Source organism: Diadema setosum, chromosome 7 (genome assembly GCF_964275005.1).
Source record: "Diadema setosum chromosome 7, eeDiaSeto1, whole genome shotgun sequence".
NCBI classification, from domain to species: Eukaryota; Metazoa; Echinodermata; class Echinoidea; order Diadematoida; family Diadematidae; genus Diadema; species Diadema setosum.
In genome coordinates, this window is record NC_092691.1 from 32,610,066 (window position 1) to 32,629,311 (window position 19,246).

Below are 19,246 nucleotides of genomic sequence, written 5' to 3' on the forward strand. Positions count from 1 at the left end.
CTTTTTTCTTCAATGGCCCATTTGGGCCACCAAAATTTGTAAAATTTACACTTTACTCGTCCAAAAATAAATATTGTGGCCCGAAATGAGAGGAAACCTAACAATCCATTTAGAATCTTTGTTGCCTGATTGGGCCACCAAAAGATAACCTTTTTGAAAGTTTGGAGGCGCGAAATAAAAAGAAACATAACAATCCATTTAGAATCTTTGTTGCCCGATTGGGCCACCAAACGATAACCTTTTTGAAAGTTTGGTGGGCAGACATTAAGTTCAGTGGCCCCGGATCGTGGTAGTTTGAGGTGTTTTATTCCTATCCAACCCTCAGTAGAACACCTGAAGGGTTGTCCAGCCTTTTTTGCTGCAGCTTCTTTTGCTGCACGCAACATCCGGTAGTCTGGCCAAGAGGAAGCAAATATATGATTTATGTCCGTCAGTGGAGATATTTTGCTGATGCTTTTTTTTTTCTTTGTGCGTGTGTTTTTTTTTTTTTTTTTAAATAAATCCCCATCCGATCTACACTGCGTGGCACTCCACCCAGTCAGTTATGATTTTAGACAAGTTAGCCAAGCCAACATTGAGAGCTTTCATGCACAATCTCAGTGAAAATGTATGCAAACACACCGTCATCTCACATGAGTGCCATACTCAAATATGTACACACTTGTAGAGGATCTCAGTTTTGATGATTTTATTTTTTGTTTATCTTCTTCTTCTGTTAGGTCTGATCTGTTATGTTGGAATAGATGTTGTTGTTGTTTTTTGGGGGGCAGAATGTTTGATCTTGTTGAGTAGGTGATCAAGAGCTTGTTCATTTTGCCAATTTGCACAGTGACACGTGGCTGTCCCCCCTTCCTCTCTCCCTCCATGTTCCTACATTAAAAAAAACAAAAAACAAAACAAAACAAAAAACAAACACTCAAAAAATGCCAAAAAGAGGAAGCAGATGCGTTCCTTTGTCATGACTTTAATTTGTGATTGAGTGCACCAAAAAGCCATAGAAGGCAGCTAGAAATTGTTCTCCTTATTGAAGCGAGCGTTGTCGAGTTTCCATGGAATTCATCCACGTCAGTGCAGTTTGATATTTCAGAGGTCGTCTTGTCTTTGTAGACTAGCCCCAGGCTAGCCCTAGGTATTCTCAGGCCCTGGCCCAAACACCTTAACATTAGTTGCTGCATTTTTGTTTTGTTTTGTTTTGTTTCAGCTGAAGGGTATTTGTACAAGGTGTTCGTCATTTTTTTTTTTCATAGGTTGCCAATTTTTTTCAGCAAATATTCTGTTTGAAAGAAGCATATGGTCTTGAAAATCAATGACATCTTACAATCAGGAATATTGGCATGCTCTTAACACAGCAGATGCTTCAACATCATTGTTTACTTTTGTGTCCCTTCCTCTGTAATGTTAAAGCACCACCTGTGTGTATTCAGGAGGGGTTGGAGCATGGAATATTATGTGTGCCCTTTTACTTTTACTAGACAGGGTCAAGTTTGCTTTAGCTAGGGTAAACCTGCTTTTTCCCTTCTAAAATCCATAGTGTAGTACGATCAATGCGTATGATTTCTTGTATGAAAGTCTGATTAATAGAAAATGGGGATAGAAAAAAAAAAAGGATTTTTTTTTTTTTTTTTTGCATCTTTTACAGGGTGTTGTAATAAGGCAGAATAATCTCTGCCCTATACACAGGGCTCCATATCAATTTTATCCAAGTGGCTCGCCTGGGCCACTAAAGTCATTGAATTTGAAATGTTGGTGGCCCAAAAATAAAGTGTAGTGATGGGCAATTCCGCGGTAACGGAATTACAAATCAGAGAATTTTGGCTCATATTCTTTCACCCTGTGCACTGGATTGATTACTTTGAATTCTCTTGATACATTTAAAAGATGCAGAGGTACTCACACTATCACCCCAAATACAAATTTGTTAAATGTTCTCACTTGGTTGGTTACAAAGGAGGTCTATGTGCGATGGTAACGGAATTACCAGAAAATTGAGTCACAACTTCAACTCTGACTTTGGGAGTTGTTTCTCTGAAATCTATAACACATACACTATAGGTTGTCGTCTGATTTCATCTTTGATTGTGTCAACCTCAATTTAGTTGGATTGTTTTTCAAATATTTCATCACATTTTCTCAGCAGCAGGCTTTTCCCCTGTAAAGTCAGTGGTAACGGAATTACACAAATGGTAACGGAATTACGCCTTCTGAAATACACTGGAAAAAATACACATTCTTGGTACTCATGTATTCTGAAATGTCTTGATAAAGATTGTTTATGCCTTCAGCTATAAAATAATCACTAAAAAAGTACTCTCTAGCCTTTGACCTTGAACTGCTACAAGTGAATAGGTGCCAAATGAATTTCTATTGTCAAAAAACATAGAATTTTCATGCTAACGACTGTGATTTGAAGTTGTAACTATGTCAATCAAGATCTGGTAACTTGTAAGTACCACATCCATCAAGATTTGTCTGCTTTCAAGTTAAGAATGTCACACTCTGCAGGTAAATGACATCTAAGACACATGGTAACGGAATTACGTTAGAATAGCCCTACACAAGTACAATTCTATAAATCCAGTCAACAATACTCAAATTTTCTTGTATTTCTTTTGTTGATATCATGCAAGACAGATTTCTCTTGTTTTCTTCTTCCTAAATATGCCAATTATTGATAATATGTGTGAATTACTTACAAGTATTGTACATGAATATTATGTGCACATGCACAAGAAAATAATAAAAAAAGTGTTCGGATTGACACTGAATTTAAATCTAAATCATAAAGTGCCAATTTACAGTGCAAGAGCACGGTGTGCAGTCCCATCATTGAACACAATGTTTTATATTAAGGATGAACACAAAGGATGCTTGAAACTTTTAATTTGTTAAGTGAAAAGATGCAGTTGTGGGTCAATGACAACTTACAATTCAATCATAAATTGAAAAGAGAGTTTTCTTATATGATCATTACTGCACCAGTGCTCAATTATTATTATTTATATGTTGTGGATTATATTAATCACTAAAAACTTAATAATAGCTGAAGTTGCCCCCTGGTATATAATGTAGTGCATAGCTTGATAATTACTGTATAGTGTAAGTCCTACATAAGCCCACCAAAATGAAATGAACTAAACTAAAATGAAATAGAATACAGCAAAATAACTTTAACAAACTACAACTTTTTGAACCAATAGAGTGAGTCCACCAAATTCTGTTTTAATTCATCTTTAAAGGTAAGAGGGCCTCTTTTAGCCATCTGCAGCTCACTGTGTCGGAGTCAGATTATTCAACTTGTGAATAATGTTAGTATGTACTTCTGACCACACAAAATTTCTTAATGACGTCTTCAGAAATACAGTGATTTGATCATTGACTGTAACCATGACTTGGCCTATAAATTTCCTAGAAGTTTCCTGTCTCTGTCTTCTTTGACTTTGTCCATTTTCTCATCCTGAGTGTTGCCATATATTTACTCACAAGAAGTGTGCATCTTCTCTTTTACAGTAAGTGGTATTTTGACTGCCTGAAGGCAAATGATAAAATACACTGTAATGCCACTTGTATTAAAGGAAACTGGATTGTACAGCAAATGGTAACATGAAGAGTAAAGGTAGAAGCAGAAGCCCATTGACTTTAATATTTAAAATCTTCTTAGGACGGGAAAGTGTAGGCCTAAATGTTACATTTTAGAGCTGTATCACAATTACAGACTGGGTAAATGTTCGTCACAAATAGTGTTTTTGTCTTTATTCCTTTTAAAAAGAAAGGATTAAAGAACAAATTTCAAAGGGTAGCAGATGCTCTGTATCAAATGGGCATGAAAATGAAAATACATGTCTCTGTGGAGGAAAGATCTAAGAAACAGATGAAAGAAGGTCATAGCCATACCCTTACAATGTACCATTAAAGATAAAGGACTTGAGGATGAAAACAGGACATGTTCAATAAAAGGTCAGACTATCGACTTGGTGATATCAATAAAGCTTTAGCATACAGAAAGATCAAAGGTGTCACATTCAGTGGGCATCCCGTGTCAAATAATGACTTCTATCACATTGTGTATGATCCTTCTCTCAAATTCTTGATCTTTCCTCACAAAAATGATCCTGTTCATTTCTCTCTGACAGTAGCAGTGCTCTCTTTTCCTTTTAAAGAAATTTTACGTCCTTCCTCTTCTTTCTAACCTTTGTTCAATTTATGCTGCATCACACCCATTCAATAGTCCCTCAGCACTATACTTAGATTTTGTATGAAACCATGAGACTTTTTAGCACGAAAATATACATTGATATCTCAGAATTCAGTATGATTTTTATAATTTGAGAATGAGTATCTTTAAAGTTATCAGTTAGCACAGTCTCCATGTAGTTCTTGTACATGAGAAAAGGTGAAAGAAGGGGGGAGATTTTCAGCACAAGAAGTCTTGTTAAGCGTGTACCCTGATGTCAGGACTCGCTGTCAGAGGCATCCAGCTATGCTGAGTCATGTCAGTGTATCATACCATGTATATAATTCAAATTTCACTCCTTTACTGCCAATCACTAACACTGTTAAGCTCAAGGATAATGCCCTGAAGCTATTTCATGAACAGTTCACATACATATTGGCACGAAAGTAGGTTATGTCATTCTCTTCCATATTAGATGTGCGTGTAATTCCGTTACCATGTAATTCCGTTACCACAATTACAGAAGAACTAAAGGAGATATTTCACAAAATGTTTTGTGAGTTTTCAGGGAGTCACATGTAGAGAAAAAATTTATAAGGGGAGAAAAAATCAATGAGTAGTTTGTTCAGGAGAAAACTTTTTTCAATTTCATGGTAACGGAATTACGTCAATTTGTCAGTAGATTTTGAAAATTTCTCAAAAAAATATCATAATGAGAGTGACTGAATGCTTCATTAAATGTGATTGTTGAAGCATAGGAAGAAAAATGTGGAAGTATGGATAAAGTACAGAGATATTTAAGTTGTTTCATTTTAAATTTTCATTTGATATTGTAAAATTTTAGATAAATACAATAAATAGTCTTCCAACTTTAAAAGTGTGTACAACAAAAACGAGGAAAGTTATTGGAAAAGGGTTTTTTGTTTCCGTAAATACAACAATCCGTCTGTACGGGAAACTTAAATTTTTGAGCATTTACTTAACTTTGAATTTTGCTGTTTTTGCCCTTCCCATACGGAATTGCCCTGGTGCTACAAAAGGAAGCGTAGCAATCTGTTTTGAATTTTAGTTGCCCAATCAGGCCACCAAAAGTTTTGAAAGTTTGGTGGGCCAACATTAATCTTCAGTGGTCCCAGGCCGTCGCTAACATTGGATGAGCTGTGCCACACAACGTGCTATACGTGTACTTAGTAGTTCAACCAACAAAGTCAATATTCTCAGGGATGTAGTAAGTTTCTGCTGGTTTGCTAATTCAACATCATGCAAAAATCTAGGCCTCTTCTGACACCCTGTATGGTGCAAAAACCAGCTCATTGCCCACAGTACATGTGCAGTCACTCTGACGCTGTGATTTTGTGTTCAGACCTGAATGACTGCTGCACCCTTAAGGGGGCATCTCACTGAACAGCAAATGTTTGTAATTGTAGCAAATTTTAGCCAGTTTTAGGTGTCATCAGGGTTTGTGAATAGTTGCATTCAAATTCCTGAACAGTTGCAATCAGGTTTGCAAACAGATTTCATTGTTGCAAACAGTTTGTCTTGTTGCAAAGAAAATGTGAACATATTGAAAATTTCTTTGTGACAAGTTTTGACAGGGAAAACTTTTTGCAACAATGAAGACTGTTTGTGACTTTGATTGCAACCTTACTGTTTATGAACTTGATTGCAACTTTTTATGAATCCTGACAAGAACTAGTATTTGCTGTGTTTGCAAACATTCGCTGCTCAGCGAGATACCTCCTTTGCCAATGCATAGACGAGGGGCAGTGGTATTGAGATGTCAAGCAATGTCAGCAATAGGTACAAAAGTGTGTATGCTGCTTAAAGGGACTGTACAGTACTGGTTGAGATGGGGATTCATGTTTTGAACATTCCTAAGTGAGATAATGAAAAGCCTCTTATGAAATATGAAAGAACATGTAATTTTAAGAAGGATTCAACGTTTATTTGATGAAAATTGGTTTACAAATGGCTGAGATATCAAAAAAAAGTGCTAATAATAAAAGGCAACATGCCACAACTTTATTAGGATCTCTATGTTTCACCTTGTGTTTGGATATCTCAGCCATTTCAAAAGTGATTTTCATCGAATAAACTTTTGATGCCCCATAGAACTGCATGCTCTTTGACATCTCATAGAGTGGTTTCTGAATATCTCGCAAAACGTTAAAAGCTAAATCCTCACCTCAACTGTACACACCATTTAAAGTATGCTGTTTTGTGTTCTTACACGGCTGTGGCCATGTGTGCACATGGCAGCGTACATACTGGAAGCACATCATAGATGGCACAAAGCCTGACCTTGCCATTCTCTGGGATCTTCAGTAAAAGAATACTGAGAAGCTATAGTTTAAATTTATGGATTTGTAACTGGCAGGAAAAGCACTACTTTCCTGAGGGACGCAGCCCCCTACAAAGTAGTGTTATTTCTACTTCTGTGGAATCCATATTTCAAGGATGGCTCAAAACAGTGTAGATATTTGTTTTTTTTTATCCATCCAATAATATGAATGTTGAAATCTATGATAAAAGAATGTAAAAATAGTTTGACTTACCATTATTTTCACCCTAACTCCATCCTGGTCACATATTATTACTCAGTGTTACGCAGTGGACACAATTTACATACATGTAGTGGTCTATGAGGCTAATACCAATAGTACTGTACACATACACTACAATCAATGAAAAACCAATGATTAAGGAACTATCTATGATGACATTCATGGTATAGTCCACTATACCATGAATGCCATCATGGTATAGCACATTTTTCTCCATTTGCATTTTGTTTCAACAGCATCAGGATCATATCAATGTTATATTTGGTCACATGATGCTATGTAGACAAAAATCACTGGATAAGATTTCATTAAAGGGATCGTACAGTTTTGGTTGAGACCTAATTTCAGGTTTCTAACATTTATGGGTGAGATACTGAGAAACCTCTTATAAAATATGAAAGAGCATGTAATTCCATGAGGAATTCAGCATTTATTTGATGAAAATTGGTTTTGAAATGGCTGAGATATCCAAAACAGAGCGATTCTAATAAGTGTAGGACCCACACTTTATTACGATCGCTTTGTTTTACTTTGTTTTTGGATGTTTCAGTCATTCCAAACCTGATTTTCATCAGATAAACTTTGAATGAATTCCTCTTAAAATGGTATGCTCTATACTATATCATAAGTGTTTTCTTGGTATCTCGCAAAAAGTTAAAAGCCCAATTCTCATCTCCACCAATACTGTACCATCCCTTTAAATAATAATAGTGATAGGAATACAGAAGACATATTGACATGCCGATGTGTATATGCCACCATTCCAACTGATGATATATTAAAACAAAGCTTTATGATACAAAAACTTTGCAGTAATATATTCAAGGAAAATGACATTTAAATGTTCTTACATGTATATTGCATGTGACAGTAATTTGCAGGGTTTTTCTCTTTTCTTTTCCAAGTTTATCATTTGAATGATATCCAAACGTGGTCTCCTTGCCCACTCTTTCTCCCACAGAAACTACGATATCTGTTCTTTGCCGACAGCGAGTGGACGTACACATACCTCTCAGCGGTACTTGCTGGAAGAGCTCCACCCACGAGTGTTGGGAGATACCACAGGTATGTAGCAGAGAGAGATAGAGAGATGAACCATTGCCGTGAGAGCCTGAAAGTGTTTCCAAATGTTTGATTCTTTTACTCATGATATTTTCATATTCTTCAAACTACCAGCAATATACCATACATAGTAAAGTGTATCCCACTGTTCGGTGCTCAAACAATAATCAGGAACTGTGTGAGCAGGAACACCACTTTAGCACAAAAAAAAAGTAGTAGGTAACAAAGTCTTTGAGTGATATTTTCGCTGCTTAATCGGAACCACAACCTGCTTTCTGCTGAAATGTTTTAGCTAATAAAACACCTGCATTTCCCTCTTTAATATCTGAAACTAATAAAACCAAAATTTAGATAATTACAGGAATTTCATTTGAATACTAGCATGATAATATTTTAACCAATTCTGAATACATAGTGCAAATTGTGCAGTCTAAACATTTTACTGCCGGGCTGTGTAGGATGTAGACGTAGTTTGTGGGACTACACAGCAGGGTGGCATTGTGCTGGCAATCATATTCAGTGGCGTCAGCTTCTACTCAAACATGCACTTCTTTGTGAGTATGGATAGTTGCCTTAGGCTTCCCCACATACTATTCATACTCTCCCTGTATGTGTGTTTGTATGTGAAGTATCAGTGTGTTTGTGGATGCATGCGTGTGTGTGTTTGCATGACAGAGAGAGAAAGAGGGATGATCGGAAAAGAAAAATATAAAAAGAAAATATTTGTGTGTAGTTAAGTTTGGAGGAGATAGGCAGTCTTATGCATAAGGTCAATACTAAACATGCTGCATAGAACTGAAAAGTTTTGACTGGCAAGACATTCCTAGACTTTGTAATTTTGACTGGAAGCAGGGGATATATCATTGTTGAGGTGTTCAATTTTTAAACAAATATCTTATGTTTTCATTTTTCAACCAAATGGATGTAGTTCAGTTTTTATGCCTCTGCCACGAAGTGGTGCCGGAGGCATTATGTTTTCGGGTTGTCCGTCCGTCCGTCCGTCTGTCCTTCCGTCCGTCCGTCCGTCCGTCCGTCCTTCCGTCCGTCCGTAATGAATTTTGTGGACAAGGTAACTATCAAAACCTGTTGAGGTATCCTAATGAAACTTGGCATGTATGTGTATTAGGGGGTGAAGTTGTGCCTATCAACTTTTGGGTGCACATGCTCAAGGTCAAAGGTCAAAAGGTCAAGGTCAAATACATAAAATTTCACTATTTCCACCATATCTATTGAATGCCTGAAGATATTTTCTTGAAACTTAGTGTATACATGTATTACCCAATTAAGAATCTCTGGTGAAAGTTTGGGTCATGAGGTCAAAGGTCAAAGGTCAAAAGGTCAGGGTCAAATACATAAAATTTCACTATTTCCACCATATCTATTGAATGCCTGAAGATATTTTCTTGAAACTTAGTGTATACATGTATTACCCAATTAAGATTCTCTGGTGAAAGTTTGGGTCATGAGGTCAAAGGTCAAAGGTCAAAAGGTCAAGTAAAAATATTAAAACTTCTTTTTTTTTCTCCATACCTTGGAAAATTGTTCAAGGTATCTTCATGGAACATAGTATATACATATACTGACTGGAAGTGATTATCTAGAGAATGTAGGGTTCATGGGGTCAAAGGTCAGGGGTCAAAGGTCAAGTGCAACACTTCAAAATTTTACTATTTCCCTCCTATCATGCAATGCCAGCAGGGTTATTTTTTTTACACTTGGTGTATGCATACATGTGTAACCTAATAGAAATTCTCTGGAAAGTTTTTTTTTCTTCTTTTTTTGCCTCAAAGGTCAAAAGGTCAAAGATCAAGTGAAAGTGCTGAACTAACTTTTTCCTCCATATCTCGGAAGTGGCTCAAGATATCTTGAAACTTAGTACATATTATGCATGTTCTACTTGAAAGTGATTATCTTATGAATTTTAGGGTCAAGGGCCAGTTGAAAATGGTAACAATTTACTATTCAATTCAGAAATTGCACTTTTTCTCCACACCTGTACCTTGAAAATTACTCAATGCCTAAATGTATGAATGGTTCAATGTCAAGTTAAAGTCCTTAAATCCCTAGATACATGCTCTCCTATTCATCCAATTAAACCTAGGTCAAGGAAGGTGAACATTCAACACATTTGTGACAAACTTGTCATTTCAATATTTTGCCAATTTTGTGAAAATGTAATCGCACATTGTCCACATGTACTATCTAGACCTATTGGGAAAATCACGCATTATGGCGGAGGCATACCAGTCGCCAAAGCGACATTTCTAGTCTTAGTTTGAAAATGTTACTAATTTTGCAATCATTGATACATAACTTGGTAGAAATTCAGTCAGTTGTTACAGTTACTTTGTAACGGAGTAACTCCTTGGCAACCTCATTTGATGTTTCTGAAGTCAAGGGTCAAATGCCAAGCATTGAATTCCTTAATAAGTGCTTGAAATTGGTATCTGAGAAATATTTTGAAAGTGAAAGCAGCGAAAGGGAATGTTGCCACACATCAAGTCTTGCACGGTGTAATAACAGCGTGACAATTAACCCACAGAAGAGTTTACATGTCTGCTGTCCTACAATTATGTACATGTTACATTCTGCGGGAGTCATACAGTGATGTTTTGGCAGCAGTTCATGAAGTGTACAGAAGTTGACAAGTGAGACAGGTAGAACATTCCTCATTCTACATGCATGAATTACATAGACGTTCCAGGGTTGCTTTGTCAACCTGACATCCTCACTGGCAGTGCCATCTATGTAGGAGAGAATCTCTGTGCCAATGCTGGTGACACCTTTCAGTGATGTCTGTGGAACAGGTGGCTCGGGGAAATTGTGTAACAAAGCACTGGCATCATCCAAAACCATATTTCTGTGTTCAGTGTGTGCCAGGATACCTTCAGAATGATCAAATTTGAGGTCTATCCAAATTCAAGATTTTTGCATCCAGTTGTTTTTCAATTAATTTGAATGAATGCACAGTACTCTGCTGCTTTAAGGAATAAGAACCACCACTGGTTATCAGGCAGAAGGTCGGTGGTCTAGTGGATAGCAACTGGGAGGTTGCTGGTTCGGGTCCAACCTGAGAATATATGCCAATGATTTTTTTGATTTTTTTTTTTAATGTCATGGCTCCTACTAAAAAACTGAATAATTGGTGTTCATTGGCATTAATGTTTGGCAACTTGAGCTCTATACTAATTAACCCGTTACATACCATGGGAACCTGGTGCAATGGCCTGCGTATAAAGTTTATGGGTATTTCAGAATTCAGCATGGAATGGGTCAAATTGCACTGTTAATCCTCGAAGGAGTGATTTCTTCTCACTTCTTTTTAGTGTTTTCTCCACTCCCACCATGTTTGCTCAAATGATTTCCCCTAGGCCATCACTATATTCTGTGTCAAATGAGATCAGGGATTATCTTTTTTCCTCTCTATCTCTTTCTTTCTCTATCTTTACAACAGGAAACCACCTGACTTTCCAAGGAAGTTGACAGCCGAGAATGTAAAGGTACTGCATCCAGATTTTGAGCGTTACCTGAAATGGAGGTGAGAAGCCAATCTGACTCTTTGATTTTAGGAATTTTCCCCTCCCCCTTATCCTATTCCCTACCCCCCCCCCCCCACACACACACACACACGTATGCTGTATGTCCCCCAAAAAAACTACAACAGGAACCTCCGCAATGATAGTGAAGTAGTGAATCAATCCAAATACAATTTCAGGATACAAAACTATAACTAATTGCCCACGTCTTCCAGAAAATCCCATATTCGATTAGCTTTAGTGGTCAAAGAGAAATGAGGAATTTTGTAGAGCATGTCAGGAATCTCTTTCCTCCAAGTTCTGTCTATTGTGTTTACACACAAGAGCATCCAAGTGCTAAACTAGGCAGATTCAGACTCATGACATGCTTTACAACAATCCACATTTCTCTGTGACTGCTCAACCAAATTGAATGGGGTTTTCTGCAAAATAGAGCTAAGATGTTATATTTTAAGACCCTGAAGTAGCATTTAGACAGTTTAATCATTTTGGGTGTTATCATTGCGAAAATCCAATTGTAATTTTTTTTGGGGGACATACTGTACAGCAAATTGAAACCAATCACTTATTCCTCATGGTAGTTTAAAAGCAAGCAAACAAAAATAAACAGAAATTAGCGAAATAGTAATTGAAGAAGAACTCTTGAAGAATCAAAATAGAAAGGCTTGTTGAGTAACACAAGTATACACTCGTGAATAGCATTTGAAAATTCTTATTTTGTCTGTTTGTTTGCTTGATTGTGTGTTTGTTTGTCTGTTTTTCACTCTAGCTCCGGCAGGAGTCACGGTTTCTGTTCTTCCTGTTGGAATATTATATTTCATACAATCAAAATATTAACTCTAACTTCTTTTTGGGGAAAATTTTGAACTTTGTGAAAGTAAGTATTATGAGCCTAGGTGTGTGTGAAAGAGGGCAAAAGAGAGAGAGAGAGGGGGGGGGGGGGTTGAGGCAGGAAGCGGTAAAGTATTGAAACCTGAAACTTAATTTACTGTTATATGAACGTCATTTTTTTTGTGTGTGTGTGTTGCTTACCAAGTATATCTCTTGGAACTGGACGAGCATAAAATCAAAATTATGGCAGTGTTCAGGCACTGTCGTGTCACTGGCCATGCTTTACCCTTGTTTAAACAGCATGCCATACCTTTGATTAAACAGCACACCATCCAGTCATGCATGTGTTGACTCCATCTATTTGGTTTTTCACCATTTTCTTTCTATTCCTGGAAAGCCATGCTATTGCAGGTGTTGATAATGGTTTAGTTTGATTTTGGAAATGTGTTTGCAAGACAGAGTAATAAAATAGCTCTAACAATTTGCAAACAATTTGTAAAACAACACCTGTCTCAATGTGTTAAACAAATATTTTGGATTACCTTAGGCATGCATGTTGAATCCAAGCTGCATTCATTTTGATGAATTTATATCTCTTAATTTGTCTACAGCATTAGTGCATAGGCCACATCTGTAACATTTTTTTTTTTTTTTTTTTTTTTTGGGGGGGGGGTTATTTTCTCCATTTCTGTATGTGTGCATGTTGTCTTTTCATTTAGGTCAGATAAATAATCTCCCCATTGTGCCAATTACCTCTTCCAGTTGGGTCAATTCGTCAGCCCAGCACAAAGATGTCCACAGGCCGACAACAGGTGCAATTATGCTGTTAGCTGCCCTCCATACGTGTGATGAGGTAAGGCTATGGCTGTTCTAGTTGTGTTTGTGCATGTGCATGCATGTGTATGTGTGCCTGTGTGAATCTGTCCATATGTCTGTATCTCTATGTCTGTGCATTTATCTATGTACATGCATCTGTGTCCGTCTGTCAATCTGTATTTTTCTGTGAGTCTGTGTATGCGACTTGTGTATCTGTATCTGTGTGTGTCTGCCTGTCTGTCTGTATGTGTGTGTACTGTTTGTGTGTCTATATGTGTATGTCTGCCTGTATCTGTCTGTGTATGTGTCTTTGTGTGTCTCTTCCTCTGTGTCTGTCTGTGAATCTGTGTGTCTTTCTGTCTGTCTACCTGTCTGTGTTTCTCAGTTTATCCTGTGAGTTTTTCTGCTGTATCAGATGACCGATAATGGCCATTACGTTTCAAAGCTCTGTTGTGGTCTGGCCAGCTGTGGGCTAAATTGATTGCCAATTAGCTCTGACCTCCTTTTACTGGGCACAGATGTTGCAAGTCATCAACACTAGCTATCTAATCTTGCTCTTCACTGCAGCGTTGTCTCACACTGTTTGAGATGATTTACACCTTCTGTTTATTTCTAGTGGTCTTGTATAAGAGTACATTAGATGTCAATTTAAGATGGCTTGAGTATGAAATATTGAATAGTATAACATGGGGAAAGAAATATCGGGTAAAATAGCACCCTTGTGGTTTTGATTTTTGAAATTTTACAGAAAATAAAAATAATTCAAAATTGATACAGTAATGTAAATGAGATCAGTCTCTATAAATCATGATACCAATAATTTAGTCCCCCCCCCAAAAAAAAATAAATAAATAAATAAAAAAATAAAAAAATGATAATGCCCATTTGGTTCTCAGCCAACAGTATGGCATTATGCTACTATTTAAAGTTAGTTATTAGGATGATTTTATATCATGATTAGTCTTAATGTCACTGTTTGTTGTAGAAATAGTATACTAATAATGCACAGGTGAAAGTGTGTTAGTGGAGATGCAGCACAATAGAGAGTATTTACTATGGTGTAACATGCACAAAGCACAGCCAAGTGTATGTTGCAAGACATTGTGAATGCTTGATAATGAGCTGTAACTCTACTAATGTCTTGAACTTAAACCTGTGCATTATTTGTTTTATAAAATGGGTCTACATGAACTTTTTGTCATTTACCTGTATGGTACAGTCAGCTACATGTACATTGTAGGACGTGCTCAAAGGCCAAGATGGCCAAAGAAGTGTTTTAAACACACTGAACACAAACTTTAGAGAAATTGTTTACAGTATATAGATGATTGAGCACACGCTTGTAAGTGATCGAGTGTGTGGTGCTAAAGTATGCCTACATGCAATTGTTATGTTTAATAGTGAGTATGATTACGAGACAACTGATTTGAACAGAATCACATATTTGAGCAGTGATATCTGTGAGCAGTCATAAGTAATGGTCATTAGAAAAGCACTTATGCCCACTGGGCATGTTAGGCAAAATGAAAGACTACACTGTTTACATGATTGCATGCTCTCCACCAATCATTTGATTATTATCCATATCACCATTTTATAATTCAGCGATTATAACATCATCACCGCTGTCTATTATTTTCATCAATACATTATCAATACATATACCAATGCCACCATCAGATGAAATGTGGTGGACTTGCAAGGGTTTCTGTATCCAGTGATAGGGTCACAGCTAATGCATTAACTACTGAATCCTAATTGACTGAGTAAGCATACGTTTTAGACTACTCACACACACTTTTGTCGCAAGAGTGGCAAGTGGCATTTCCTGGCCCAAATCAGATATTTTGCTGTTATTCTCCAAATTTGATTAAAATGATGTTGAAGTTTTGATTGTCACATTGTTTCCATCTACAATGCAGGTAAACATCTATGGCTTCGCCGGCAGCTACAGTGAGTTCAGCGAACACTATTATGACAAGACATACTCAAAGCATGTAAACTATGCAAATCATGACAATGGTGCGGAGAACAAGCTTTGGGACCTACTCGATCAGAGAGGCATCATCTCGCTCTACCGACGACAAAAGCCGTAGAATCGTGCCAGCGGTGTCTCTTTGGTGACGACTGGGCGTGCGTGGCGTGCGTGCCTTGACAAGCCCCTAGTGGAGCAGCTGACGAAATGCCATTATCCCTGGCATTATGACGAGTGATTGAACAATTCTGGTGGCGAACAGTTATTTGGCCGCCTAACATACCACACGGAGCCTTAACAGACACACCAACACTTCAGACGTGCAGGTATTCAATTGCCTTCCAAAGGAGGTCCAATCAAATCGGCATGATCAAGGCAGGATTCCTGCGTGCGAGGAACCCCAGGGTGGGGCCTTAATTGTCGCGGATGAAAGCTTCTCATCCAAGATGCGGTCTCAAATAATTTGCCTCATGTCTTCTTCAGGACCCATCAGATGTATGTGACCTTGAAACAGAGGAACCCACGGAAGTCTCATAGGTCAAATTTCCATCAGGCCTGAAGAAATGTGTTTTGTGTCAACCTCATGATTTTGAGAAAAAAAATTGCAATCTTCAGGAGTCATCAATTTTCCCTATACAATTATCTTAGTCTTAAGTTTAAAAGCATAAAATTGAGGGCAAGTATTATTTGGTTTATTTAGTATTCTTACAGGGTTTGTTGGCCTACATTCTTTCGCGTGATTTCCATTGTGTTATTCTTGAGGCATGCGATTCAAGTGTGTGTACATGACCACCCTTCGAAAAAACAAACAAACAACTTTTTGAAGAGAAGAGTCACCAGCTGCATTTATATATTGAAATGATCATGAAAAGAATTCGCATGAGAAGTTTCAGGACATTTTGATTGTCCCTTCCTAGCAATCACTCAGAGTTTAATATTCTTTCCTTGCATGAGCACAATAAAAAAAAAAAAAAAATGGTTCAGTGTGCATTCATGAAAGAGACCCTTAACATAAAGGCCCTTATTCTCAAAAGTGACATTCCTGAAGGTTGGGGTTTTTGGCCACTTACCTCTACTCTGTGAAAACATCCAGTTTTAAACTAGTCCTGCCAATGACAAAAGAAAAGGAAAAAGAAATTTGTGCTAATCTGCCATTAACGAGAGGTTCTTATTTTTTCTTTAACACCAGGTCACATGCTTCTCTGTAGTTGCCCATCCTCAAGGGTCCTATTTTTCAAGTGACCAGTGCTGGTTGTTAGTTTGTGTAATTACAAGTGCCATAGCATTGACCAATCAGTTTTTGACCATATATGATTACAAAGGCCCTTTTCAGTAAAAGAGAAATAACTGATGGTAATGACAATCCCAAGTATAATCATGATAATGATGTTGATAATGAGAGTAAGTCTAATGAAAATGTTTGTTATGATAAGGAAGGCTTTCATGTTTGTTTTTGTTTGTTTTTTGATAGCTCACATCACAGTAGAGTCTCAGAAGCACACATTAAAAGAAAATGAATAAAATGGAGGGAATTTCATGATTAACCCGTTGAGGACGGTTTGATTTTGCTACAACACGCATTTCCCAGACGCTTGCCCGAGTATACTCGGGACTCGTCCTCAACGGGTTAAATTATCTAAAGCAGGTAAAGGTAGATAGATAAGAATATGTTTTATAACCTGAGTTGACATTCATGACCTTCAAGGATGAGAGGGAATGAACAGCAAAAGAATACTGTAAAAGTGGAAATTTTTGCGATGTTGAAATTTTTGCACATTTCATGCAACTACAAACTTGTGCGAAAATAAAAGCACACAAATATTTTTGCTTGCTGTTGCAGTAGTGCATGTCTTGACTTTGCGGAATTAAAAACCACTCTTATCCGGCGAAGCGAAAAAAATGACACGCGTGAAAGTATCCACGTTTACAGTAATATGTATAGAATAATATGTCTGACAGGATGAAGCAAGCGCTTGGATGAGGAAGAAGCACAAAGAATTGAATGCTGTCTCGAAGCTGCAGAGTGTGAGATTAGTGATGAAATTTAGATGAATATGATGACCAATGATGTAGGTATGAAGGATTGTTGATGAGGTGGAGTGAAGAGTATATGGCGGTGTCAAAGACACTTCATTGTAAATAGTTCAATTTTCATTGCAAAAGTACTTCATGATTTTATATCGTCTGTGCATCGTACTTTTATTGCAGTGATTATTTTTCTCTCTTTTTTGCCAAATCTGCACAGATGAGCTCCTTTTGAAAAAAAAAAAGATATCTAAATATATTTATCGTTTCATGTGTGTCTTTCAAGTATCATTCCATTAAATGTATGTCAACAGGAGCGTGCTTTATGACATCTGATGAATTGCATGAAGGCTTTGGTGTGTTTCTGTGTGTTCTGCAAACGTATCATTGTACGCACGTTTAGCATATAAGGTGTGAAGTACTATGTTGGTGTATTCCCTGTGTGTAGGGTGTTATTCCGACCCATGTCCATACCAGATATGTGTATGAGACTTCCAAATTTCATCTCAGAGAGTAGCTTCATCAATGTAGGTGTGTAGGCTACTTTGTGTAATATAGTTCGGCTAAAGTTAGCATCTATTACATCAAGCAATTTGTTTTGGCTTTTCTTTGACCCCATCTATTTGTGAAGGTGACATTTCATTTGTAGTAGCTTACTTCAGTGCTGTGTCTGCGCTGATTTGCACTCTTTGTGTATATGCAGGAGAGAAGAAAGTATGTTTTTTTAGTTCATGACCAAGAAGAAGGCATCTATGAAGTGAACCAAATTCTCAGATTTTCTTCAGCATCAATCAAATCTATGTTTGTCAGCCATAGGAGAAATATGGTGTTTGTTGATTCTTTCATAGTCAAAACATTTAAATTTGAAAAGAAGGCATTCATAAGAATTCAAATTGATTTTCTTATTGATAATGTGATGACGCTATGACTTACATCTCCAAATTCAAACATAATCTCCACCTCCTTTTATCATGACAATCAGCAGTTTTGTCACCAATCAAGGAATCCACAGTGCTGCAGTAATCCATTTTTATTAGTCAGTTTTGAATAGCATTGTACGGTATAGATGGTAAAGGGTTATAATGTTACTTGGCCCAGATTTCTGCAATGACAAAATCGGAGTTGAGAGTTTTTATGTATGTAAGCAAATATGGGGTGGAGGGGATGAGAGAAAAAAAACAAACAATGTGCATTCGTGAATACCCCAATAGAAATCTTCTCTCTGTGTTGACTTTGAAAAACACAGTAAAGTACATATTTTGAAAAATCATGACATATTGAATAGAGTCCGTATAGAGTGTATGAATTTCATATGAGAGAGGAGTGATTTGATTAGGCTTGAACAGATTTGTATGTGAATCTTTCTGTTCTGTTTTATACACGAGCGGAAGGGTTCACAATTTACATAGTTGTTTATCTTTTACTAATTGTACAGAGAAATTGAATCCGTTTTGATGCCTGTAGCCTGTGAGTGATATTTCGAGGTAGTAATTTTGATGTGATATGTATGCACTAGGGGGTAAAAGTCCCCAAGAGCTTGTAACTCTGAAATAATCATGCTCTCCTGTGAAATTTCACTTCAAGGAGAGGACCCTTGTGTGCCGATTTATTTGTGGCTTTACCTCACACAGTACTTCCCTATTTGTTGCTGCTTCTAACCAAGGAGTATGATTAACTCCTTGTTCTAGCAAAGTACAGACACAACCAAAGGAAACCAGTTTTTTTATAAGAGATTCTTTTGCTTTGCTGTTTGTGGCAAAGGACTGGTACACAAATTAAGAGATTGAGTGCAAGTCACATCAAAGCAATGTTGTTTTAGTACAGGTCATTGTGTGCTTTGATTAGTAAGTAGAAAAAGTTGCATCATGAAAAAAAAAAAAATGTTTTCATCACTTTTCATCTGTTTCTCTTTCTGTTATTCTTTTGTCTTTCTTCGTTTCTCTATTTTTTTTTCTTTTCTTTCTTTATCAATTTTAGGCTGCAGTGTGCAATTGGTCATGAGTAGTGTATACAATACTGGTAGTAGTGCGTGGAAGGCTGATTGCAGGCAGTTACTTTGAATACTATGCTAACCTCAATGTCTTCACTTTGATTGCAAAACATCACACTCTTGATTCTTTGTATGTAGATGGATTTGTATTTTGCAATTCTGAATAGTCAGACTCTGCAGTGAATGAAATATGTGCGCTGGTATTACGCAATGATTCCTTTAGTGTTCATCTTTTTTACTCAGCTCCTGAGGACTGGTAGGATGTTACTGCAGCTA

The 19,246-nt window shown here is 37.1% G+C and overlaps 1 protein-coding gene across 1 annotated transcript in view; it reads left to right on the plus strand.

The window, feature by feature from the left end:
• The window catches only part of LOC140230682 (alpha-N-acetylgalactosaminide alpha-2,6-sialyltransferase 2-like), a 40,660-nt gene extending 25,471 nt beyond the window's left edge, over positions 1-15,189 (plus strand). The window contains exons 7-10 of the mRNA XM_072310821.1: positions 7,697-7,800; positions 11,252-11,335; positions 12,927-13,017; positions 14,903-15,189. Coding sequence (XP_072166922.1) covers positions 7,697-7,800; positions 11,252-11,335; positions 12,927-13,017; positions 14,903-15,076 — 453 coding nt within the window. The 3' untranslated portion in view covers positions 15,077-15,189. The remainder of the gene's footprint in view (positions 1-7,696; positions 7,801-11,251; positions 11,336-12,926; positions 13,018-14,902) is intronic.
• The last annotated feature ends 4,057 nt before the right edge of the window (positions 15,190-19,246 follow it).